This window comes from Lissotriton helveticus, chromosome 4_1 (genome assembly GCF_964261635.1).
Source record: "Lissotriton helveticus chromosome 4_1, aLisHel1.1, whole genome shotgun sequence".
Lineage (NCBI taxonomy): Eukaryota > Metazoa > Chordata > Amphibia > Caudata > Salamandridae > Lissotriton > Lissotriton helveticus.
In genome coordinates, this window is record NC_136063.1 from 1,847,311,280 (window position 1) to 1,847,330,855 (window position 19,576).

A 19,576-nucleotide genomic window follows, 5' to 3' on the forward strand; every position below is an offset into this window, starting at 1 on the left:
CCTGGCGCTCTATTGTGGCGTGCATGCCACAGGGGCTGCTGGGAGGAGTAGTCCGTTCGTCCCCCGTAGTCCCTCAACACCGGGATTGCAACAGTGACTCTGGCGGCGGTGGCGGTGGCGGCGTCAGCAGCAGCTAAGTTTCAACTAGCTTAAATTTGTATGGTTTCCAGCAACAATATGGCCCTCTCTGCTAGTGGCCTGGAAAATGGACTGGCATTTTCCCACCTCAGGAATTACCTACATCTGAGATCTGATAATTAAGGGTGGAGGAAAACCAGGCCTCTTATGAGCTGGGCACCAAACAAAGTACTGTGTGTTAATTCAGTGCTGTCAATTAGTAAACTCTGTTAGGGCTAGGCTATTCAATAACACTGGAAGGCTACTTAAAAACATTTTGAGGAGAGCCCTAACAAGATTATAATAGTTTGGAAGAGATGGCATCATTTACTCCGAGTGCTGATAGGGAAAAGTATTATCATTAAGATGATGGTTCTACCACGTTTCTATAGTTTTCCAGGACACTTATAGTTCATGTGCCTAGACTCTTTCTTTGGAAAGATCTGCTCCCTATTCAGTCGCTTCATATGATCTGCAGGACTGTCTTCAGGCCAGTTAAAGCCATGATCATGTCTCTAGGGCATCATCATACTACTAGTTGTGAGATAAGGGTATCAGATGTCTGAAGTGCTATACTTTTATGTACTGTTCTATTATTGTAATTGACGGCATGTAACAAGATGCAACCCAAACATTGGAATCTTTTTTTACAAAGTGTCATATTTCGCTTTGGGAGCAATGCTTATGTCCGGATAAGAATGAAGTTACAATTTAAATCAATAGAAACGAGTGGCACGCACAACTGTACAAAATCTTGCGTTTTCGGAAGTATTCCATTATGAATACTTCAAAAGGCAAGCAACAAAAGGATGGAACTGTTTGTGTCATGTGTCTAAGGAGAAGGAGGTGCAATTACTTGAGCAGGTAGAAGGGAAATATCTGCAAGCAGGATTTGGCTTCTTAGGTATTTACGCATAAGTGGTCTACTGTCAGAGAAAATACCAGTGCTGAGAAATTGAATCAATCTGCCGGCACCTTCCATACATTCATGGAGACTTCATTATTTCAGGTATCACAGCTAATGGAAAGCTAAGAATGTGAGCTGCCACAAGGTATTGCTATCAATTCAGAATCTATCAAAAAATCTTTAAGAATGAAAAGTAAAATGCTGATTCGTGTTACTTTAAAAATTGCAGCACTGCAAGACTGTGTTTTCTTTATATCACAGTTCTTAGAAAGCTGGACATTTTGAAGTTGTGCTCTACCTCAAACTGCCCTCGAAACGTCACTCCTGTTGCAGACCTAGTCAAAGTTTTTTTAAAGGCATAGACTACATAGATTCAGGAATCTAAAGAAGATAGTATGGCTTGAAAGCTGTGTGCCTGACTGTCATGTTTGATTTGCTTGAGGAGAGGGGACAGGAGTAGTTTGCATGGTAATGTGAGCTCACCTGTTTATTTTTTTAGCAGGATGAAGACTGATTTCCGCATGGGTGATCTTTGTGGAAGTTCTCAGTCTAGAGTGGCATAGTGGGCAAAAACATGCTTGAATGTGGCTGGAGTATTCACCAGTGCCTGAGATGAGTTCAATAATTCCTTCCTTCACCTTGTGTGCTGCAGTATATATAAATGTATGCTCACTTTGCAAAAAAGACTTATGTTATTCCTTACTGATGAGTTCCAAATAAGCTGAAACTGGTCTGGCGTTGCTTGTTTTTCTGTCTGAAGGGGGCCTTTTGTGATAGTTCAGGTTGGACTGTTCCTACTGGAACAGAATTGATTTGCATTTGCCAGGTCTCTATCTAGCGTGGCATAGCAGGTGAAAAATGAGAGACTGGAATATGGGCTGAGCGATTGTCAGTGTCTCGGATTAACACAATGTATTCCTTCATCATTTTGTTTTTTATGTGAGCAGATAAATGCCTATATGACAGCAGTTTGGCGCTGTGAGATAAATTTGAAGTGATTTACGGTCTTACGTAGGTCATTTTTATACCCCATCTGATTAACAAATTAAAGATGGAGCAATTGCGTACGCTGTCTATGGTTCATTAGGTTGGTGAGCGCTGCCTTGAATCTTCCAAATGTGCATTGAGTCTCGCTATTTATTGTCTATCATAGGATAAGTCACTTTAAGTATCCCTAAAGTGTTTATGTTTTCAGAAAAATAAAAACAAGAACAATTAACACCTAGAAATATCTTTTATCCTTTCTGACTGCCCACCAGAACTGGTAACTTTTTCTTACAGCCTGGACTTGATTGTGACTGATTAGATGTCTAAAACAGAGCCTGAACAAAAGTGAATTTACTCTTTTTTCGAGATTCGCTGATCAGATGACCCCCAAAACAGCTGATACTCTGCCCGATAAAAGGTAAAATCTAAAATGTAAATTGTTATTAGCCTCACCAATTGGTATTTCACATGTAATGATTGTATTTTATTCTTTGCAATCTTGTTGCTAATTAAGCTTATTAAGCATAAAATGAATAGGGTTTTCTTTAGGAACCCACCTGCTGTTGCGTCGTATGAAGGATGAGGGACTGGTCCAGAGGCTATTGGCATAGGAAAAAGGTAGCCCTGTATGCAGTGCTTGGGGTGTGCTTGGTTGGCTGTAAAACATAAATCACAAGTTAGATTTACTTCACTGCAAGTAAAACATGTCTACAACTGTGTGAGCCACAAAACTAAAACAATTCAAACAATGAAAACAGGTGTACTATATCACCCGTACGACATTATTTACCTGCTCCCATAAACTAAATGAATGGATGCCACAGCTACAAAGGAACATTGTATGCAAATGTCTTTTCATTAAGAAATTATGAAATAATGTATATTCCACACACCGCAAAAGGTGGATGCTACCAGCACAAATTTAGAAATTCTCACTCAATAATTAACCAAAAAAGCAATTTGGTTGCAGGTATACACAGGGAAGGTCGTAGTGCTGGGGGTGTTGAGAATGGCATTCAAGTGCTATATAAAAGGCGTTGTTCCATGACTGTGTTCTCCACATTCAATAGACATTTCGCCTTCACAGACTGTCAAAACCAGGCCCGCAGGCCTTTTTGTGCTCCTGGGACTCTTCATTCATGCAAACCTCTGTATAGTAGCCTAGTGGAAACTCAGAGTTGGAATTCACTGTAAATCAAAGACACTCAATTCTGAGAAAATCCGTTTTTGCTCCATATCATCTGTCAGCTCCCAAAGCAAACCAATATGCACATTCGCAAAAAATGAAACATATAAAAAACACTGAGAACAATGAGTCCATAGTAAACTTCCAAAGCGCACAGACAGTGACACAATTAATCTAATCCACCCCATGCACATTTTTCCATATAACAGTGGCTGATGCATGTCTGTATTTTCATGCTTTAGCAGAATTAATACCAGATCTACTGATTTTGCCAAAAATTTCCACTCAGAAACTAAGCAATGCTGGAGCTTCGAGAGTTCCATCAGACCTGCCAGCATCACTTGTGAGCAAGATGTCTGGTACATAGAGTCTTGTGCTTGAGTGCATATCTAACAAATAGAAAAGAAAGCACTGAAGCCTTATTGAAAGGTCTCTTTACATACTAAAAGCAACGAAAGGCACATAACAAACAACATTTTCCATGAAACGAGAACATGTGTTTGGCGGATCTCCTAATAAACAAGAAAATGCTCCCACAGACATCGAGAAGTAAACTTTTAGGAACTGTTTTAAAGGTGTGGAACGTGTACGGAGATAAAGAAAATTATATGGGGCTTCTATCGGAACATCATAAAATGAGAGGGTTTAGAAATGTCTCGAAAGGTATGGCCATTGATAGTGGAATAAGCAGAATAACTAAGCAATGTAAAACATGTATGTTTTGTGTGCAGCTGGGTATGGTGGCTTAGTGGACTAATGCGTCCCCTGAAGGGGTCTATGTTTGACCTGACAATCACAGGTTTGAATCCCAGCCTGCCTTTTATCCTTTGAGGTCGATAAAATGAGTACCATTGAGTTAGATAACAATAACCATCTGTTATTTAGTCCCAAAATACCCTTGGGTGAACATGCACTTTACAAACACCTTATGTGTTTATATTTATATATCACAGACTTCTTAGCTGGTGAGTACAGGAGCAGTGTGCATTTTGGGGAGTAAGACTGAATACATCAAGTGAGGGTTTTAATCTTTGAACTATCCAGGTACACAAAATTACACGATTATAACAGATTATTGGCCTGATTTAGATCTTGGCGGATCTGGTCCTGCCGTCACTTTTTCGACTGCTTCACGGCCCGCCTACTTGGCAGTCCGCCCGCTCTATTTAGATGTTAGTGGGTCCATGGACGAAAGATCACCCGAGTTCCACTGGCTCCTGTAGGAATTTTGACCCACGTCAATGGCATCGTACGCAGAAGCAGCTGTTTGCAGGAGTTCAGCCAAGATTACCGCCGGGCCAATCACGATGTACCTTTCCATCAAGGAAACTGTGGCAGGGATACCTGCTAATTTGAGTTGGTGGAATCGATGGAAATGAGATTGAAATATGCCTTTTTTCTTCTTCCCACTTCCGTTTCCATTTTGACCCCATTGTGCAGGTCCTCCATTTGCTGTTACTACATGACCATGATGCTAATCAACTTCGTTTTCGCCAGCATCTAGGGAAGGCTTCTTTTATACTTTTCTTACGATGAAAAGTGTGTTGACAATTGCTTTAGTCTCATATGTTTTACATTGCTCTTGCATGCATGTGTTTATGTGTAATGCATTAGTGAACATTTTACACTTTATCAAGGTAAAATGAACATACCTGCAATGAAGCTTAAAAAAAAAAAGATTGTGGTGGTTGCGAGTGTTGTGCTTGTAGGGCCTGTAGGTGTACATTCAATGGTGTGTGTGTTGTTTGTGTGCTATGCAAAATGTAAGAAAAGGGGCATAACACATTACCTACGTATATTTTAGAAGTAAGCACAACATATATGTGTATTGACACATAAATCAGTAGTGCTTACCAGTCTCCACTCCACCAAGGACTCATTCCATCAGCAAATCACTGCTAAGACAATGCCAGCACAACAGAGACATCTCGGCGCAAACCTACTGTTCAATGCTCTTACATGATGCACTTTACAGGAGACACATTAGCTCACTATGCTACTTTGATTCAAAACTGGGACTAGACAAAATACGGATCTCACCAGCAAATGCGATAACCTCTGGAGTTATCTTTATGTTATTATTATTCCCTGAGATTTACTAGGCATATAAAGTAGAGGTGGGCAAGCCCACAATGTAACAGGGAGAGCTGGGCCAAGAGTTTGGCTCGGCTCATAGAGTAAGTGCATGAGCTGAGCCCTGCAAATATTTACTATGTAAATCTCACAATAAACATCACTTAAAATATGATACAGTCTCTTAAAAATTAAAAAAGTGTATCTTTTTAACATGTGGTAGGTTTGCCGTTAATACAGCACACTAGGGCACTGCACTAGAAGCACTTCCTAAAAGTTAATATAAACCCTGTATGTGACCCTGATTATTTTAGAGCAACATTTTGGTTAACAAATAAAATACAATAGGTTTTTGTACAGCTGGTAATCTGGAGTCACATATTTGAAAGGGCTTTCATACCCTATAATGAAGAAAAGGAAGTTTTGATGAAATAACAAATCTGCCTATGATCACACAATTTAAGCAGGAAAGCTGCGATTTAGCCAAGTTTTCTGGTTTGACTTTGTACAAATCAACCAGTAGATGGGTTCATATTTGTCTTCCCAAATGGCCACACTTGGTTTTTACCTCTTAGCACATTTTTCTGTAGCTTTTATATAGTGCAAACCCGACCCTGCTCTATTGCATCGCTTTATGTGAGGACCATTTGCATTATACAAGGTCCTATTCTTTATTTATAGGCAGATAGAGATCAAGTGGTAGGCCTAGACACACTTGATGTAGAGCAATGCGGAGACTAGAATCTGGTTTCTCAGCCCCTAAGTTGGCAGCTGTTGCCACAACTCACAACCTGGGTAGAATGATTGAGTAGATGTGGCAAGCAGAAGCCCATGGAAGTTCGGCTCGTTATGGGCTTGAGGTTCCAACAGGACTTCAAGCGAAGCTAGAGCCAAGTTTAGGCTTGAGCCTGGTTTGTACTTCCAGTGGCTCACCCACCTCTAACACAAAGATCTCTGCAGTAGGTGCCATAACCGCGGACGATATTTTAAAATGCATATTTTGCAACCAAGTAAGCAGAACAGATTTACTTCCACATTTCTCTTTGTTGCCAATTTCTTTGCTTTGTATCAGTGTTTCAAAAAGATAAATGTATAAGTTGTGATCCAGATTTTGCATTGGGTTTGCATCACTTTTTTGGCACAACCCCGACGGAAAATTTAATTTATTCAATTTTGTAATGCACTCAAAAGTACTCATAATAGACCTGCTAAAGAAATGTGCTCGGTGTTTCGATCTGATGTCACTTCTTGTGATGTCACTTCATGTGAGGTCAAGGGGTCATAAAGGTTACTTCCTGTGATGTCACTTCCTGTGATGTCACACACCATGATGTCACGCGCTGTGATGTTATGCACCATAATGTCACTTGCGCCGTGACTAACTTGGTCAGTCTCCCCACTTCGTTTTGGGGGATTTCTAACCTGATGGAGGGGTAGTGAAGCAGCAAGAGGCAGGGGTTTGGGTGCTACAGCAACTATATTTTGGCTGTCCATGAGTACTTCTTTAACAGGACCATGCAGTGATTTGGGAGATGCTACTATATCCCCTGGACCAGGACATGGCTGACTTACCCAGGTCCATGGCTGACTTACCCAGGTCCATCTTCCAGAGGGTGCCAGGAGGGTCCAGTTTGGGTTGTCCTGGTATTGTTCAGGGTCTAACCTACTGGTTGGCCAAAGGAGGCTCCCCTGGTATGAGGGAGTGGCTGAGTTTCCATTGACAAGTACAAAGTAGGGGCCCTATTCGAAAACTATGGGGGTGGGGGGGGGTAAATCACATTTTCATGGGGATAGGGCTTGATGGGCCAGCCAGGTGGATAACCATGATTTTGAGAAATTTCAGACCAGAATTATTTTGTCTAGCATTGTATTGATATGGATGTTCACTACATGATATAAATATTTTGACGTGTGTCAATATCAATAAATGATACTTCTGTGTCTTTGGAAAATAAATACAGCCAGAGAATGTTTAATTCTCAAAACCAAATTTGGTATTCTCAAGCTTCTTCATTGCTTTGATACTGGGGTGTAAAATGGGGCAGATTACTGTATTTACACAGATGTCATCACCACTCTACATCAGTGGGTCCCTCGCCTATGTAAAACGCGAACCTGTCTCTGCCATGAAGCTTGAGCTTTAAAAATCACTTCTTCAGGCAGGCATTAAAAAGTGGTGAGGCACCTGGACTTTGTCTCAGAAGAAAGGTGCTTTAACACACAGGACTGCAGTTGCGAGTTTGAAGATCGCATAGTAGAGTAGAAGACAGAATGGGCAACTGCTGACTGCAACAGTGGGTCAGGTTGAGGGACAGCAAGGTCGAGAAGTTGCGCAGCCAAGATGCATTTCAAATGAGCCTTTAAAATGTGTCTGTGTCTTTAGGTTGGAACTGGCTACCCTTTTTCCCCATATTTTCCAACCACCAACTTCCATTCGCAGAGATGGTAAAAAGGCCTCAAAGTTAAAACATGCAAGGGCAAAGTGGTTTGGGTACACAGTGCTGCTGTGGCAGAAAGCTTTGTTGGGCACATTGCCAGGTGCTGTTCATGCACAGTGCCATTCTGATCTACTCTGCTAGTCTACTTAATGTTCACCCAGGTCAACAGGCATAAACAGTGTTCTGTGAGGTGGACTGTGAGAAGTTAGCACCTAGCAGTCCCACGTACATCCCTACAGTGGTGCACGTGTCCCGCTGTACTGAAACTGAGCTACATAGCAAACAAGAGGTAGAGGAGCACAGTGATGGGCTGCTCACCTTTGCTTCCTGTTTACAGACTGTTAGGCTAACTGTGTGACATCACAGGCAGCAAGGACGTTTTACTCAGAGTCTGTCTGCGGGGCCATCTTTTAAAAATCTTTAGGCAAACTATTAAGGGCTGCAGCCACGGCCGGCAGTGGGAGTAAATGCAGGGCGGTGACGTGGGGAGGGGGAGGGTTAGGGTGGGGGGTAGTACTGTATGGATTACAGAGTTTTACAGGTAAGTAAACATTTAAATAAATAAAACGAATTTCGGTGCGCGCACTGCATCGCATTTAGGGATGCAGTGTACTCAACGAAATTCGTTTTATTCATTTAAATGTGTACTTACCTGTAAAACTCCGTAATCCATACATTACCACCCCCGACCCTGCCCCTCCCCCTCCCCACATCACCGCCCTGCATTTACTCCCACTGCCGGCCGCGGCTGAAGGGCTGGTATCACCCACCATTTTCCAATATCAATATGTACGTTCTTAGTTTTCAGCCAGCATTTGGAATTTTTAGAAGCACAAATACAAGCGTTCCCTCGAGAATGTAGGATGCTGTTGGTAAAAAAATCTGGACTGCCTAATGGACACTTAAAAAAAGAGCACAACAGTTCTCCCTATTTTGCATTTATAATGGTGTGCTTCCGCTTGTCATGGGTAATAAGCATTATGTAAATGCAATTACATTCAATATAATCAGGGCCACTGGAATTATGCGATTGTGCAGCTGCAGCGTTGTTTACATAATTATGGATCTACTGCATTTTCCACATAATTCATCATCTGCTGCATAATCTGCAGATTTTACCCAAAAACTAAAATTGTTTCTAGCTCTAATGGATCAAAAATTACTAAAAACACAGCAACACGTGTTGCCATGCAATGGATGGCCCTTTGTAAAGGTTGACGGGTCACCTTTCTGTTGCTTATGGCTTTGTTTAAGAGTATGGGGCCGATTATGATCGCGGACGGACTTGAGTCCGTCCGCGATCACCGAGGATGAGGGAACGTCCGCATGGGCTGCTGCGTTCCCTCCTGTGCTATTAGGATGTGACCGCCACCCTGGCGGTCACATCCTCTATTTTTAACATTGCGGCGGGTGCAGCTTCAAGCTGCACCCGCAGCAATGTTAAAAATGCACGCATTGCATTTGTATGTAGAAAGTGGCAGGCACCGCGCGGTGCCTGACGCTTTCTGCATACAAATACAGGGGGGGTAACATAGGTACCCCCCATGTGCACCCCCCAGCCCCCTTTCACCTAGGGGGCCTGCAACGGGCCCCTGCAGTGAAGATCCGTATGCTTTTCAACGGCGGTAAACCCGCCGCGGAAAATCATATCTTGGCAGCAATCCTAATATGGCGGACGGTGTCTGAGAGACACCGCCACCATATTAGAGCTTTTCCGCCGCGGTTGTAAGCCAACCGCGGCGGAAAAGCGGCGGACGGAAACCAGGACCCACCAGCCATCCTAATGTGGCGGTGGGTCTTTGGTGGGTCCGCTGCGGTTTTTCCACATCCTCCGGAGGATGCGGAAATTCCGCAATCATAATAGGCCTCTTAATCTGGTATGAATGAGGTGCAACCTATGCCCAGACCGTGTACAGTTTAAACAAGTGTATTAATGACGAAATAGTGAAGTAAAACTATCAGAAAATGTGCCCCATTGTGCCGCATAATTTGCATTTTTTTGGCTCATAATTTGGCCAACCCTACCGAATAATTTGGCCCTCTCCTGCCACACAATTCTAGAGGTCCTGAGTATAATTTGTCAATTGTGCCTTCTTTACTTGGTAGACCTGAGGTTACAGCCAGGCTGGGAACAGGGCAGAGATCCTTTCAAGTGCAGATGATGCCTAGGTCATTAAAGTGTTAATGAGCAATTATTGTCTCTCCTCTAAATGAAAGAGGAATGCTAATGTACAGGGCCTTGCATAGTCAGAGCTCCCACCATGGGGGTCATGAACTACCATATTATAAATCACGGCTGACCTCGACCCTTCACTTGAAGACACGTTTCAGTAGCATGAAAAGCTGAATGTGTATCTCTTAAGAAAAAAAAATTTCTTCGATGCCCGCTTCCCAAGCAGTGCTCTGCCCAGGTTTTTTTCCCAGGACAAGCACCCATGAAGCTCCAGCCCTGGCTACAGCACACTACGGGGGGGGGGGGCTAACCACCTTTTAGCCCAATGGGCGTTGATGGGCTGCATACCAGTGAGTGTGTTTTTGAATCACAGAGGAGTCTCCTCATAATAACCGTTTTTATCCATACTGCATGTTTATTGATTCTTGACAATTTTCAAGTGCACTCGTCATCCCTGAATTTCTGAGGTACCTGTGGTGTGCTAATTCTGAAGAGGCCATAACATAACATGGTTATAGAGGAGAAGTCAGAGCCAAAATATTAGTCTTCTATTGCTCTAGTCCTCTATAATATTTACATAAAGCTTTCTTTATATCCTGAGCTTCACTTCCCATTTCCCTGCTCATATGGGGTAAATGTGATAATATATCTGATATTGTTGAAATATAATTCCTTCTTATACCGTTTGGTGTGCGCTGATAATTAGTGTAATGGATTTCATAAATCTATTTCGCTTCTGAGCTATGTCTGCAGTCGTCTTGTCATAAGTACTGATACATTGTGCGGCGAAGTACAGAACGTCTGCTATTCTACCATACTGCTGATAGTTGTCTTTCACTTGTATTGTTGCTCTCCTTGGCAGGTGCCATTACGGATTTATCTGATTCTGCTATTACAAAGATGCATTCTATTTAGTCCAGTTGAGTGTCATTGCTTCGTTTTGTTCACAGTTATTTGTCTGACTTGTCTGTTGCTCTTCTCTGAGATTATATGAACAGAACGCACTGAGAGAGGAAAACCACCAACATTACTCATCTTTCTTATATTCTTGAAAACTCTACCAATAACAAAAACTATCTGAAAGAATTTGATAACATCTTTCCTTTGGACAACATGTAGTGTAGTGGTGGCTCTTCGTGTGTGTGTTGCCTCTTCTCACACCTTATGAGCATTCTCAAAAAAGTATAATATTTCCACTTCCGTTAAAAAAGCAAAAATAGATGTGGACTGCACCTAAATCTCCACTACCATTAACAATGGAAAATATTATGCAAGAGATCAGAAATGTTAAAGTCTTTGTGCTTGAAACTAACACTGCTGCCCAAAAAAATGGAGAAAAGAGGTCTTCTTTAGACAAAACAATTTCCACCATCGAACACACAGTGATCCCTTTAGCACTTTTATTTTCCAGGTTTCTGCAGGTGCGTCTGGCTTCTTGGAGGTTGGTGGTGAACCAGGCAGCTTTCCTGGGGCACTGTTGGTTGGGGTTGCATAGCGGGGCGAGCTCTTCTGTGCATTTGGAGATCCAGGTGTGGAGTTCTCTGGCTGCAATGTTGGTGTTGGGTGCCGAGGTGTGGTTGTTCTGGGTGAGGGTGAAGTTGAGTTGGTCGTTGGTGACCTTGCTCCAGTTTCTTTATGGAGGGCATAGGGCTGGTTTGCGTGCCCTGGGTTTATCAACGGTGAAATGTATGCAGCAGTGTTCAGTCTATGGGATTTGTGTGGTGTGGCTGAAATGGACGCTGTTGCCTGCTGCGAAGATGGGGTCAAGGGTGTGTCCTGCCCTGTGGGTCGGTGTGGATGCGAGTTGTTTGAGTCCGATGTTGGTGAGGTTGTCACAAAGAGTGGTTGAGTTGGGGTCACTGGAGTTGTTGAGGTGGAAGTTCAGGTCTCCGATGAGTATGTAGTTCATTGTGTCGATGGTGTGGGGTGCGATGAGGTCGGTGACGGTGGAGGCGAAGGGAGCCCAGGGGCCGGGGGTTTGTAGATGAGGGTTCCCCAGAGCGTGGAGTTGGGGGTGGTCTGGAACTGGAACTGCAGGTGTTCGGCAGAGGGGAAGGTTTCACTGGAGGTGGTGAGCCGGAGGGTGTTCTTGTGGGTGATGTCGAAGTCCCCTCCCTGTTGGTTGGGAGGGTCCTTCCTCTGGATCTTGTATCCATCCAGGATGGCGGTGTTGATGCCAGGGACCGAGGTGATGTTGCTCCATGAAGAACGAGATGTCGGGCGCTAGGGAGTAGAGCAGATTCCAGATCTCCATGGCGTGTTTGTGTACGGAGAGCACGTTGAGGAGGATGCATCTTAGGGTGTCGTCGGTGTTGGTTCCTGCGGTGTTGGTGGTCAGGCTGGTGGTGGTAAAGGTCTGGCAGCAGTGGAGGCAGGAGAATTGTCTGTGGGTCATGTTGGGATTGGCCTGCTGGCAGTTGTTGAGTCTTCCGGGGTTGAATGAGTGCAGGGCGGCTGTGTTGTATCACTGTGTGGGACGAGATGCAGGGTCCCTTCGGCACGCCAGCGGCGTGACCGCGCAGCGGCCGCCATTCAGCAGGGTAGGGGCCGGATGAGCAGCTGGGAGGCAGGAAAATGGCCGTGGACAGGGGATGAGCCACAGAGGCAGCAGCGGCGGGAAGGAGGGGAGAGGTGGAGCGAGCAGGGAGTCAAGGGACAAGTAAACAGAAAATAAATAGAACAATTACAGCAAAAAAGAAAGAACAATAAGGCAGTACTATATAATTCAAGCAAGAACCATACAGTGACAATGCAATAATACAGTGGCAGTAGCGTGAAATGGGAACAGCTGACTTGAGGCGCACAGACCGGCAGGGAGGGGCATGCACAGAGGAAACCTGCAGCAGGATGGAACACCTCACAGGAGGGGCTGGAGTCTCAATGACGGAGCCGGTGGAGCGGAGCTGCTGGGGACGGAGTGATCCTGAGACAGAGGTCGTAGGATGAACTCATTCATTCACCTCCAATACTACTTCTACACTCATTCATTCAGTGAAACACTACCCATGCACTCATCCAATGACCCAGGCATTTCTGTTGCAGTCATCCTTCTACTCGGGCACTACCCATGTACTCATCTAAGCAACGAGACATTAGCCATGCACTAATAATGTCACTCAGGGACTACCTATGCACTCATTCAATCACTCCGACAGTACCCTTGCACTTATGCAATCACCCAGGTACTGCCCATGTACTTATACAATCACTTAGCCATTATTCTTCCACTAAACCATTTACTGAGGCGCTAACCATGCACTAATCCAATAACCCATGCATTAACTTTGCACCCATTCTTCCAGTCAGGCATTACGCATACACTCATCCAATCACTAAGATATACCCATGCACTCATGGAATCAGACAGGCACTACTCTTGCACTCTATCATTCACTTAGGCTATACCCATGTACTCATCCATTCAATCAGGCACTACCCATGCACTCATCCAATGACCCAAGCATTACTCGTGTACTCATACTTGCACTCATCAAATGACCCAGACATTATCCTTCCACCAAACCTTCCACTCAGGCACTATTCATGCACTCATCCATTCACTCAGGCTGTACCCATACACTCATACTGTGTAGTCAACACTTAGGGGAGCACAAATTGTGCACTGCAAGTACCATGATGCAAAGGAGAAAACTTTTCTGGGTAATGATGTAGTGTCTGGCTGTTCCCTTTTCCCTCCCCAAACTGTTTTTCATGACCTCCTACACCATTTATCACACATTCCTAATGTTCCTTTTTGTAAAAATTGCAATCCGGCCCATTGATGACACTGTATTCGGCCCCAGCTGGAGATTATGGCTTAAGCCGGAGAGTACGGCCCTAGCCGGAGAGTACGGTCCGGCTGCAAAGAGTACGGTCCGGGTGTGGAAATTCCAACCTGAGACCGGACATAAAGTTAGGAGTCGTAAGTGCATTCTGTGAATACCAAAAGTAGTAAGCTTAGGATCTTGTCTCAGATTAGTTCTGTGAATCGGCCCCATAGACTTGTCTGTCTTATCGACACTGATTGCAAAATATTTGCTTAAACCCTAGCTCTGAGACATAATTAATTGGTTTCAAACAATCTGGTTTTGTTAATAAAAGGAACATAGCAGATAAATCTCACACCTTTTTATACATTTTTAATAATGTCTCTACAGTGGTAGACAATGTTGTGGTACTCACTCTCGATGTGGAGAAGACCTCTCATACAATAAATTAGCAGTTTCTAATGGAAGCATTGAAGTGGCATTGTTTTGGTCCCACCTTCTCAGAACTTATTTGTCTTTTATACTCCTCTCCTAAATCATGTGTGATAGCTAATGGTATTCAATCCCATTATTTATTATTTAGGGTAATCCCTTGTCTCCCTTACTTTTTTTTCTAGCTTTAGATCCATTTCTTCTTCAGCTTAGATAAGTAGAGACTTTTTTAGGCCTTAGAGTTAAGGATCAACACATTAGATTGAAAGGCTTGGACAGCAGCCAACTGGACAAAATTATTACTAAAATGTATAGAACAGTGTTCAAGCTACCAACTCAAACATCACCGGCCCAAATCAGGTTGGAACTGGGAATCTGCCACCAATCACTTGCCAGAGCCATGAGTTTTCTAACGTGCTGTCATAAATTGAGGTCATCGAAGGTAGGCAGCTTAGCGCAACATCTATGGTCTTGCCTTCAAATGAATCTATGGCGAGCAGGGCATGAATATTGGGAAAGAGGATTAAGAACTCTAGGCCTGAAAGACCTTTGGGGCATGCAAGTAAGCCATAATGAATTCAAACGCATAGCGAAAATAAGCACAAAAAAGCTTTCTTCAGTGAAAGACAAGGCTCGGCTAGCAAAAAGAAGGCACGTATGGATGTCCTTGCAATCCTATGTCCAGTTGACCCCACAGGAGTACCTAACTCAAACATTCACTGCACGAACAAAATTACGTTTTTTAAAGCTGAGAATGGGAGTCATCAACCTGTTGGTCCATTTGCCAAAATGGAAAAGAGCCCATGGTCAGGAACATTGCAGACTTTGCGGGAACCACAAAGAAGACATAGTACACATTCTTTGTCTCTGTCCAAACCTGCTGAACGAAAGACGGTCCCTCCTGAGGAAACTCTGGAACACAAACATGATTAGATCGTGCAGAGCAGCAGTTTTGGCTTGCTTCGACCCTCGGAACACTAAATTAAACTGTGCCCTAGTAAGGTTTTTGGAACAAGCAGAAAAAAAACTTTGTAAGGAGACCCAAGTATGCGAACTTACACCAGCATAATTACTAGCCTAGTTCCAACTGCCACCTTACTGTATAACGCACATGAACTTTAGCTCTTTCTTTTTATAAGTATATTTTTATATATTTTAACAATCTACATAATGCATATGATCTTATACTCTCTTTTACACGCATTTTTTGATATATTTTTCTTAAAACTCTGTAACTTGCAAAGGTTTTTTTTAATCATGCAATAAAGTTAATTTACCTTAACACATTAGATTATTGGCTTATGCTGATGACATTCTTTTATCTGTATCTAAACCAGAACGTTACATATCAGACTTCTTAAATGAATTACAGGCATATTCAGAATCTTTGGGATAGAAACTCAGGGCCCTATTACGACTTTGGCAGTGCATCGCCAAGTCGGCCCCCTGGCCGCACCGCCAAAGCCATGGTCAGGCCGCCTGCAAGATTATGGGTTTCCTCCTGTCTGGCGGGCTGCTTTTTGGCATTCCCATGTCTGTGTTTCTGAAAATGGGCACTGCAATCGGAATGCCAAAAACAGTTACTGCACGGCATGGACTATAAAGTCCATGCCGTGCAGGAACTGAGGGTGCATGCACACAGTAAGGTACATGTTGTGCCCCCTGTGTGCATCCACGTGCGGAGGTAGCACAGGGGCCCCTGCGGGGTCCCCATTTTTTTCTCTTCACCTCGGTGTTCAAGGAGAAGGAACCTCCATAACACCGCTGTCAGAGAGGAAACTCGTAATATGCTTGGCTGGACAGGTGCGGTCACGACAAACATATTGTGGCCTCCTGACTGCAGCAACACCACCAGGAAATGGTGTTTTCTGGCTTCTGCAGTAGGGCTGTCACAGTCCGACCACTCTAGTCATAATAGTGTGGTCGGGAGACCCCTACGGCCGCACCCTCCACGAGTCTGGCAGTCCATGGACCCACATATTCATAATCGGGCCCTTAATGTTAATAAATCAGTGGTTATACATTTGAATAAATATTGCAAAACAGAGCCATTTGTAGAACCTGTTTATCCTGGAGTCGGACCAGGGTCAAATGTTTGGGGATCTGGTATTGTAATCCTATTAGAGAGACACAAAAAATCTGTACAGATGAAATAGTTCTTAAGATTAAGATACGTCATATTACACAAAAAAGTTCTACTCTATTTTTGTTTTGGTGGTGTTGCATAGACACTATAAAGTTGATGATTATTAATTTTGTACTTGTGATGCTGCCTGTTACATTGTTAAGAGTGATTTATTACTATTGATAATATATTCTTTAGATTTCTCTGACATGGTAAGAGATTTAGAGTTTATTTGGATACATTGGAAAGTCCAAAATACATGGAGGGTTTAATTTCCCAGACTTCTGCACATACTGTAAGGCTTTCAGAATCAAACAAATCCAGTGCCACCTATCGGATCCAACCAATATTGAACACAAGTTGTGTTTTACTCTTTAGCTTGCGTTGGTCTTTGTTTTTACACACAAGCAGGTTGTTTTTATTTCTAACTCCCCCTAAATTTAGGCTGCCATCATCTGTTACACATTCTTGTTCTTTGTTGAATCCATTTTGATCTCTTTAGAACATTTCAGTAGAAGTTCCATTTGGTATAATACATGGATATTTACTATTTCACATTTGATTGCGTAAACTCTATCTTGACCTTGCCAGTGTTGTGCATCATATATAACCTCCCAAATAGTGTGTATGCGTAAAACAACGAGCTTATCAACCTCCTCTAAATAGCACTGGTAACATTTACTTCCTCAAATAATGTTGATTCTGTTTTGCAGGCTAATCACATTTCTAATGCTATGCCTTCTAAAACTTCTATCATATATCACTTTGATTTCCCATTATAGATAGACCTAAATCTAAAAATGAAGCTCAATGGGAATCTGATCTACATTGTTATTGGCCATGCTCCATCTGGGACAAACTTTGGGCTGAAATACCTACTACTGCTCATTCTGCTAGTTTAACACGATCTTTGTTTTTTATATAATTGCCCATTTTATACTCCAGTTCACTTGTACAAAGATAGGCTAATAAAATGAGATACATGGCGCTGTTATTCTTATATTGGTTCATATATACATATGTTCTTTTTGTGCCCAACAATTTTTGATTATTTGACTCAGGTAAAAGATTGAGGTTATTGCCAATTTGCCATCATCTTTCTAATTTTTAAACTATTTCCAGGAGTAGTGTACCCCTTATCGTTTCATAATACAATGAAAGGTAAACTTGTGGATCACTCCCTAGCAATAGCTTTATAGGTAATTACTTCCAGTTGAAATCCCAAGGGAAACATTTCTCTCAAGAATTGGTGGAATTTGATATGCCACAACCACAGACTGCATGCATTTAACCTGAACGCTTTACAGCTAACAGCCAAACGTTACAAATCATGGCTACCAGTCACCAGCTATTTATCCCACTATGCTAACACAAATGCCACCAAGTCATTAAATTAAGAGCTACCTCATATATGAATATTGATGGTATTATGAGTTTAATAATCATGGATCATTCCTATCATGGTCTATGGAAAATGTGGTATTATTAGCATTGCCCCTGTGCTAGTTATCCTGTCTTGTTCTATTTCTTCCTTCTCTCTTCTTTTTTCCTACTCAGAAATAAAATTGTACTTGTATTTTATTGGATACTTGTTATGTTGTAATAAGTCCAGTAGCTGAGATGTACATTAAAGAAGAAGGTTTATTGTTCTTAGTTCTTAGATGGTCTTGTAGCATGTCTGTATTCATCCCCACCAGGAGCTGCTTCCCTGCTGCTCAGCCCATCCTCCAACTGACACTCCACATCCAGGCATCCTCACATTCCATTACATCACCATGCACACCAAATTCTACAGCACATTCACACTGACTGAGCAGCAAGGGCGGAGGAGCAGGAAAGATGCATTATACCATAAACCAGACACAACAGATCTTCCCCCTTTTTGTAACACATATAAAATAGATAATGTAAGATGGAAGCAAAGCAATAGCATAAAGTAACTTGCATGTGAACATGCTGCAGTTGCATAATGGAAACTTGCATACGATGGAACACAAAGCATTTCATGAAAAGACATGCATATAAATACATAAGATAAGATTCAAATGAAACACTACAATATGAAAGATGAGAACATTGCATTAATTAAACTCAAAGTGACACACATCTCCCCTTTAAAAGAGCAAAAGAAACCCCCCAACTAGAAATGCAAGGTGTCAACAATGATCTTAATTAAAGGTAAGCTGTAGGCTCTGCCGGGAGAGGAGACGTTGATGTAAGCGACGCGCTTACCTACATAGTAAAGGCTGAAATCTTGGCGGGTTCTGCGCAGGTGCACAATCGTTCTGTGTGCACTCCATGGCTGAACGATGCCTGAAATGGTCTCCTTTGCTGCGGCAAAGCCCGGAGGTGAGCGTGATGTCAGCCTTCGAAACTTCAGGAATCCCCGGTTCTTGCATGCGCGTAGACCGGCATTCCTCTAACTGTCTCCGCCCCTTTCAGGGCGCTTCCATGACATGACTGAATTTGAGGGCAGAGTCATGAGGAGAACGAGCACATTTCATGAAGGAGTGCTCCAACGTTATAAATAGCTACACAGCAGTCCCATAAAGAGGATGATAAAACTAAAATGAGGCACATTATACCTCTATGCAAAAATATATATTTTTAAATCCTACAGGTTAATTTCACTGCCAAAATTGAATTTTATTGCGCATTATCATTATCAAACCACATATTTTGAGGTGAACACCAAATAAACTCTCTTCAAGAGCCTTCAATCTTCATATGCATAGAAACCATGCTTTAAAGAATAAATTTGTTCCTCAGATTCCCCCCTTCTACATACAATTCCTCTCCTAAATACTCCTGAGCACAACTTTGAAGGTGGTTTATATACCTATATGAATACAGAAGTGGTGATTATGAAAGATGTGTGGCAGTTCTAATTCACTGTATATCTAATAAAGTGAGGTGAAGACATTTGCTTAGTAACATGTGATCTTTTCTAAACATATGTCATTGTCTAATATAGTGTTTAAATATATCAAACCTCACAAGCTACTTAGCATTTAAAACTTAGGAAAATATATAATACATAGTAAAGTGGTTAGAATCAATAGTCAATCTTGATCCTTGCCACTAACGCTTTCTGAAGCTTTACTCTTTATGATAATGACTGTCACCGAAATACATTTAACAATTTAGTGCACCTAATAGAAGTATTATTTTGGAGAAGCCCTACAGAGGTCTATAATACATCTTCACGCACTGTTGTGGGATTGATCTTAATGTCAAACAATAAGCGTGGAAGTAACTCATCTACACCACTTCTATTTGCTGAAGTACTTAAACAGTCAAGCAGAATGCCTGGAAAAGGATCTGCTCCTTCATCAAAAATGTCACCTCAGAGTGCTAACACTTCTCCACAA

General features: G+C 42.5%; 1 protein-coding gene across 2 annotated transcripts in view; it reads right to left on the reverse strand.

Moving 5' to 3' along the window:
* The window catches only part of LOC144829389 (transmembrane protein 182-like), a 290,025-nt gene that overhangs the window by 134,525 nt on the left and 135,924 nt on the right, over nucleotides 1–19,576 (reverse strand). For both annotated transcript variants that reach the window (XM_078688501.1, XM_078688500.1), the window contains exon 3: nucleotides 2,569–2,667. In XM_078688501.1, the coding sequence (XP_078544627.1) occupies nucleotides 2,569–2,667 (99 nt within the window). The remainder of the gene's footprint in view (nucleotides 1–2,568; nucleotides 2,668–19,576) is intronic.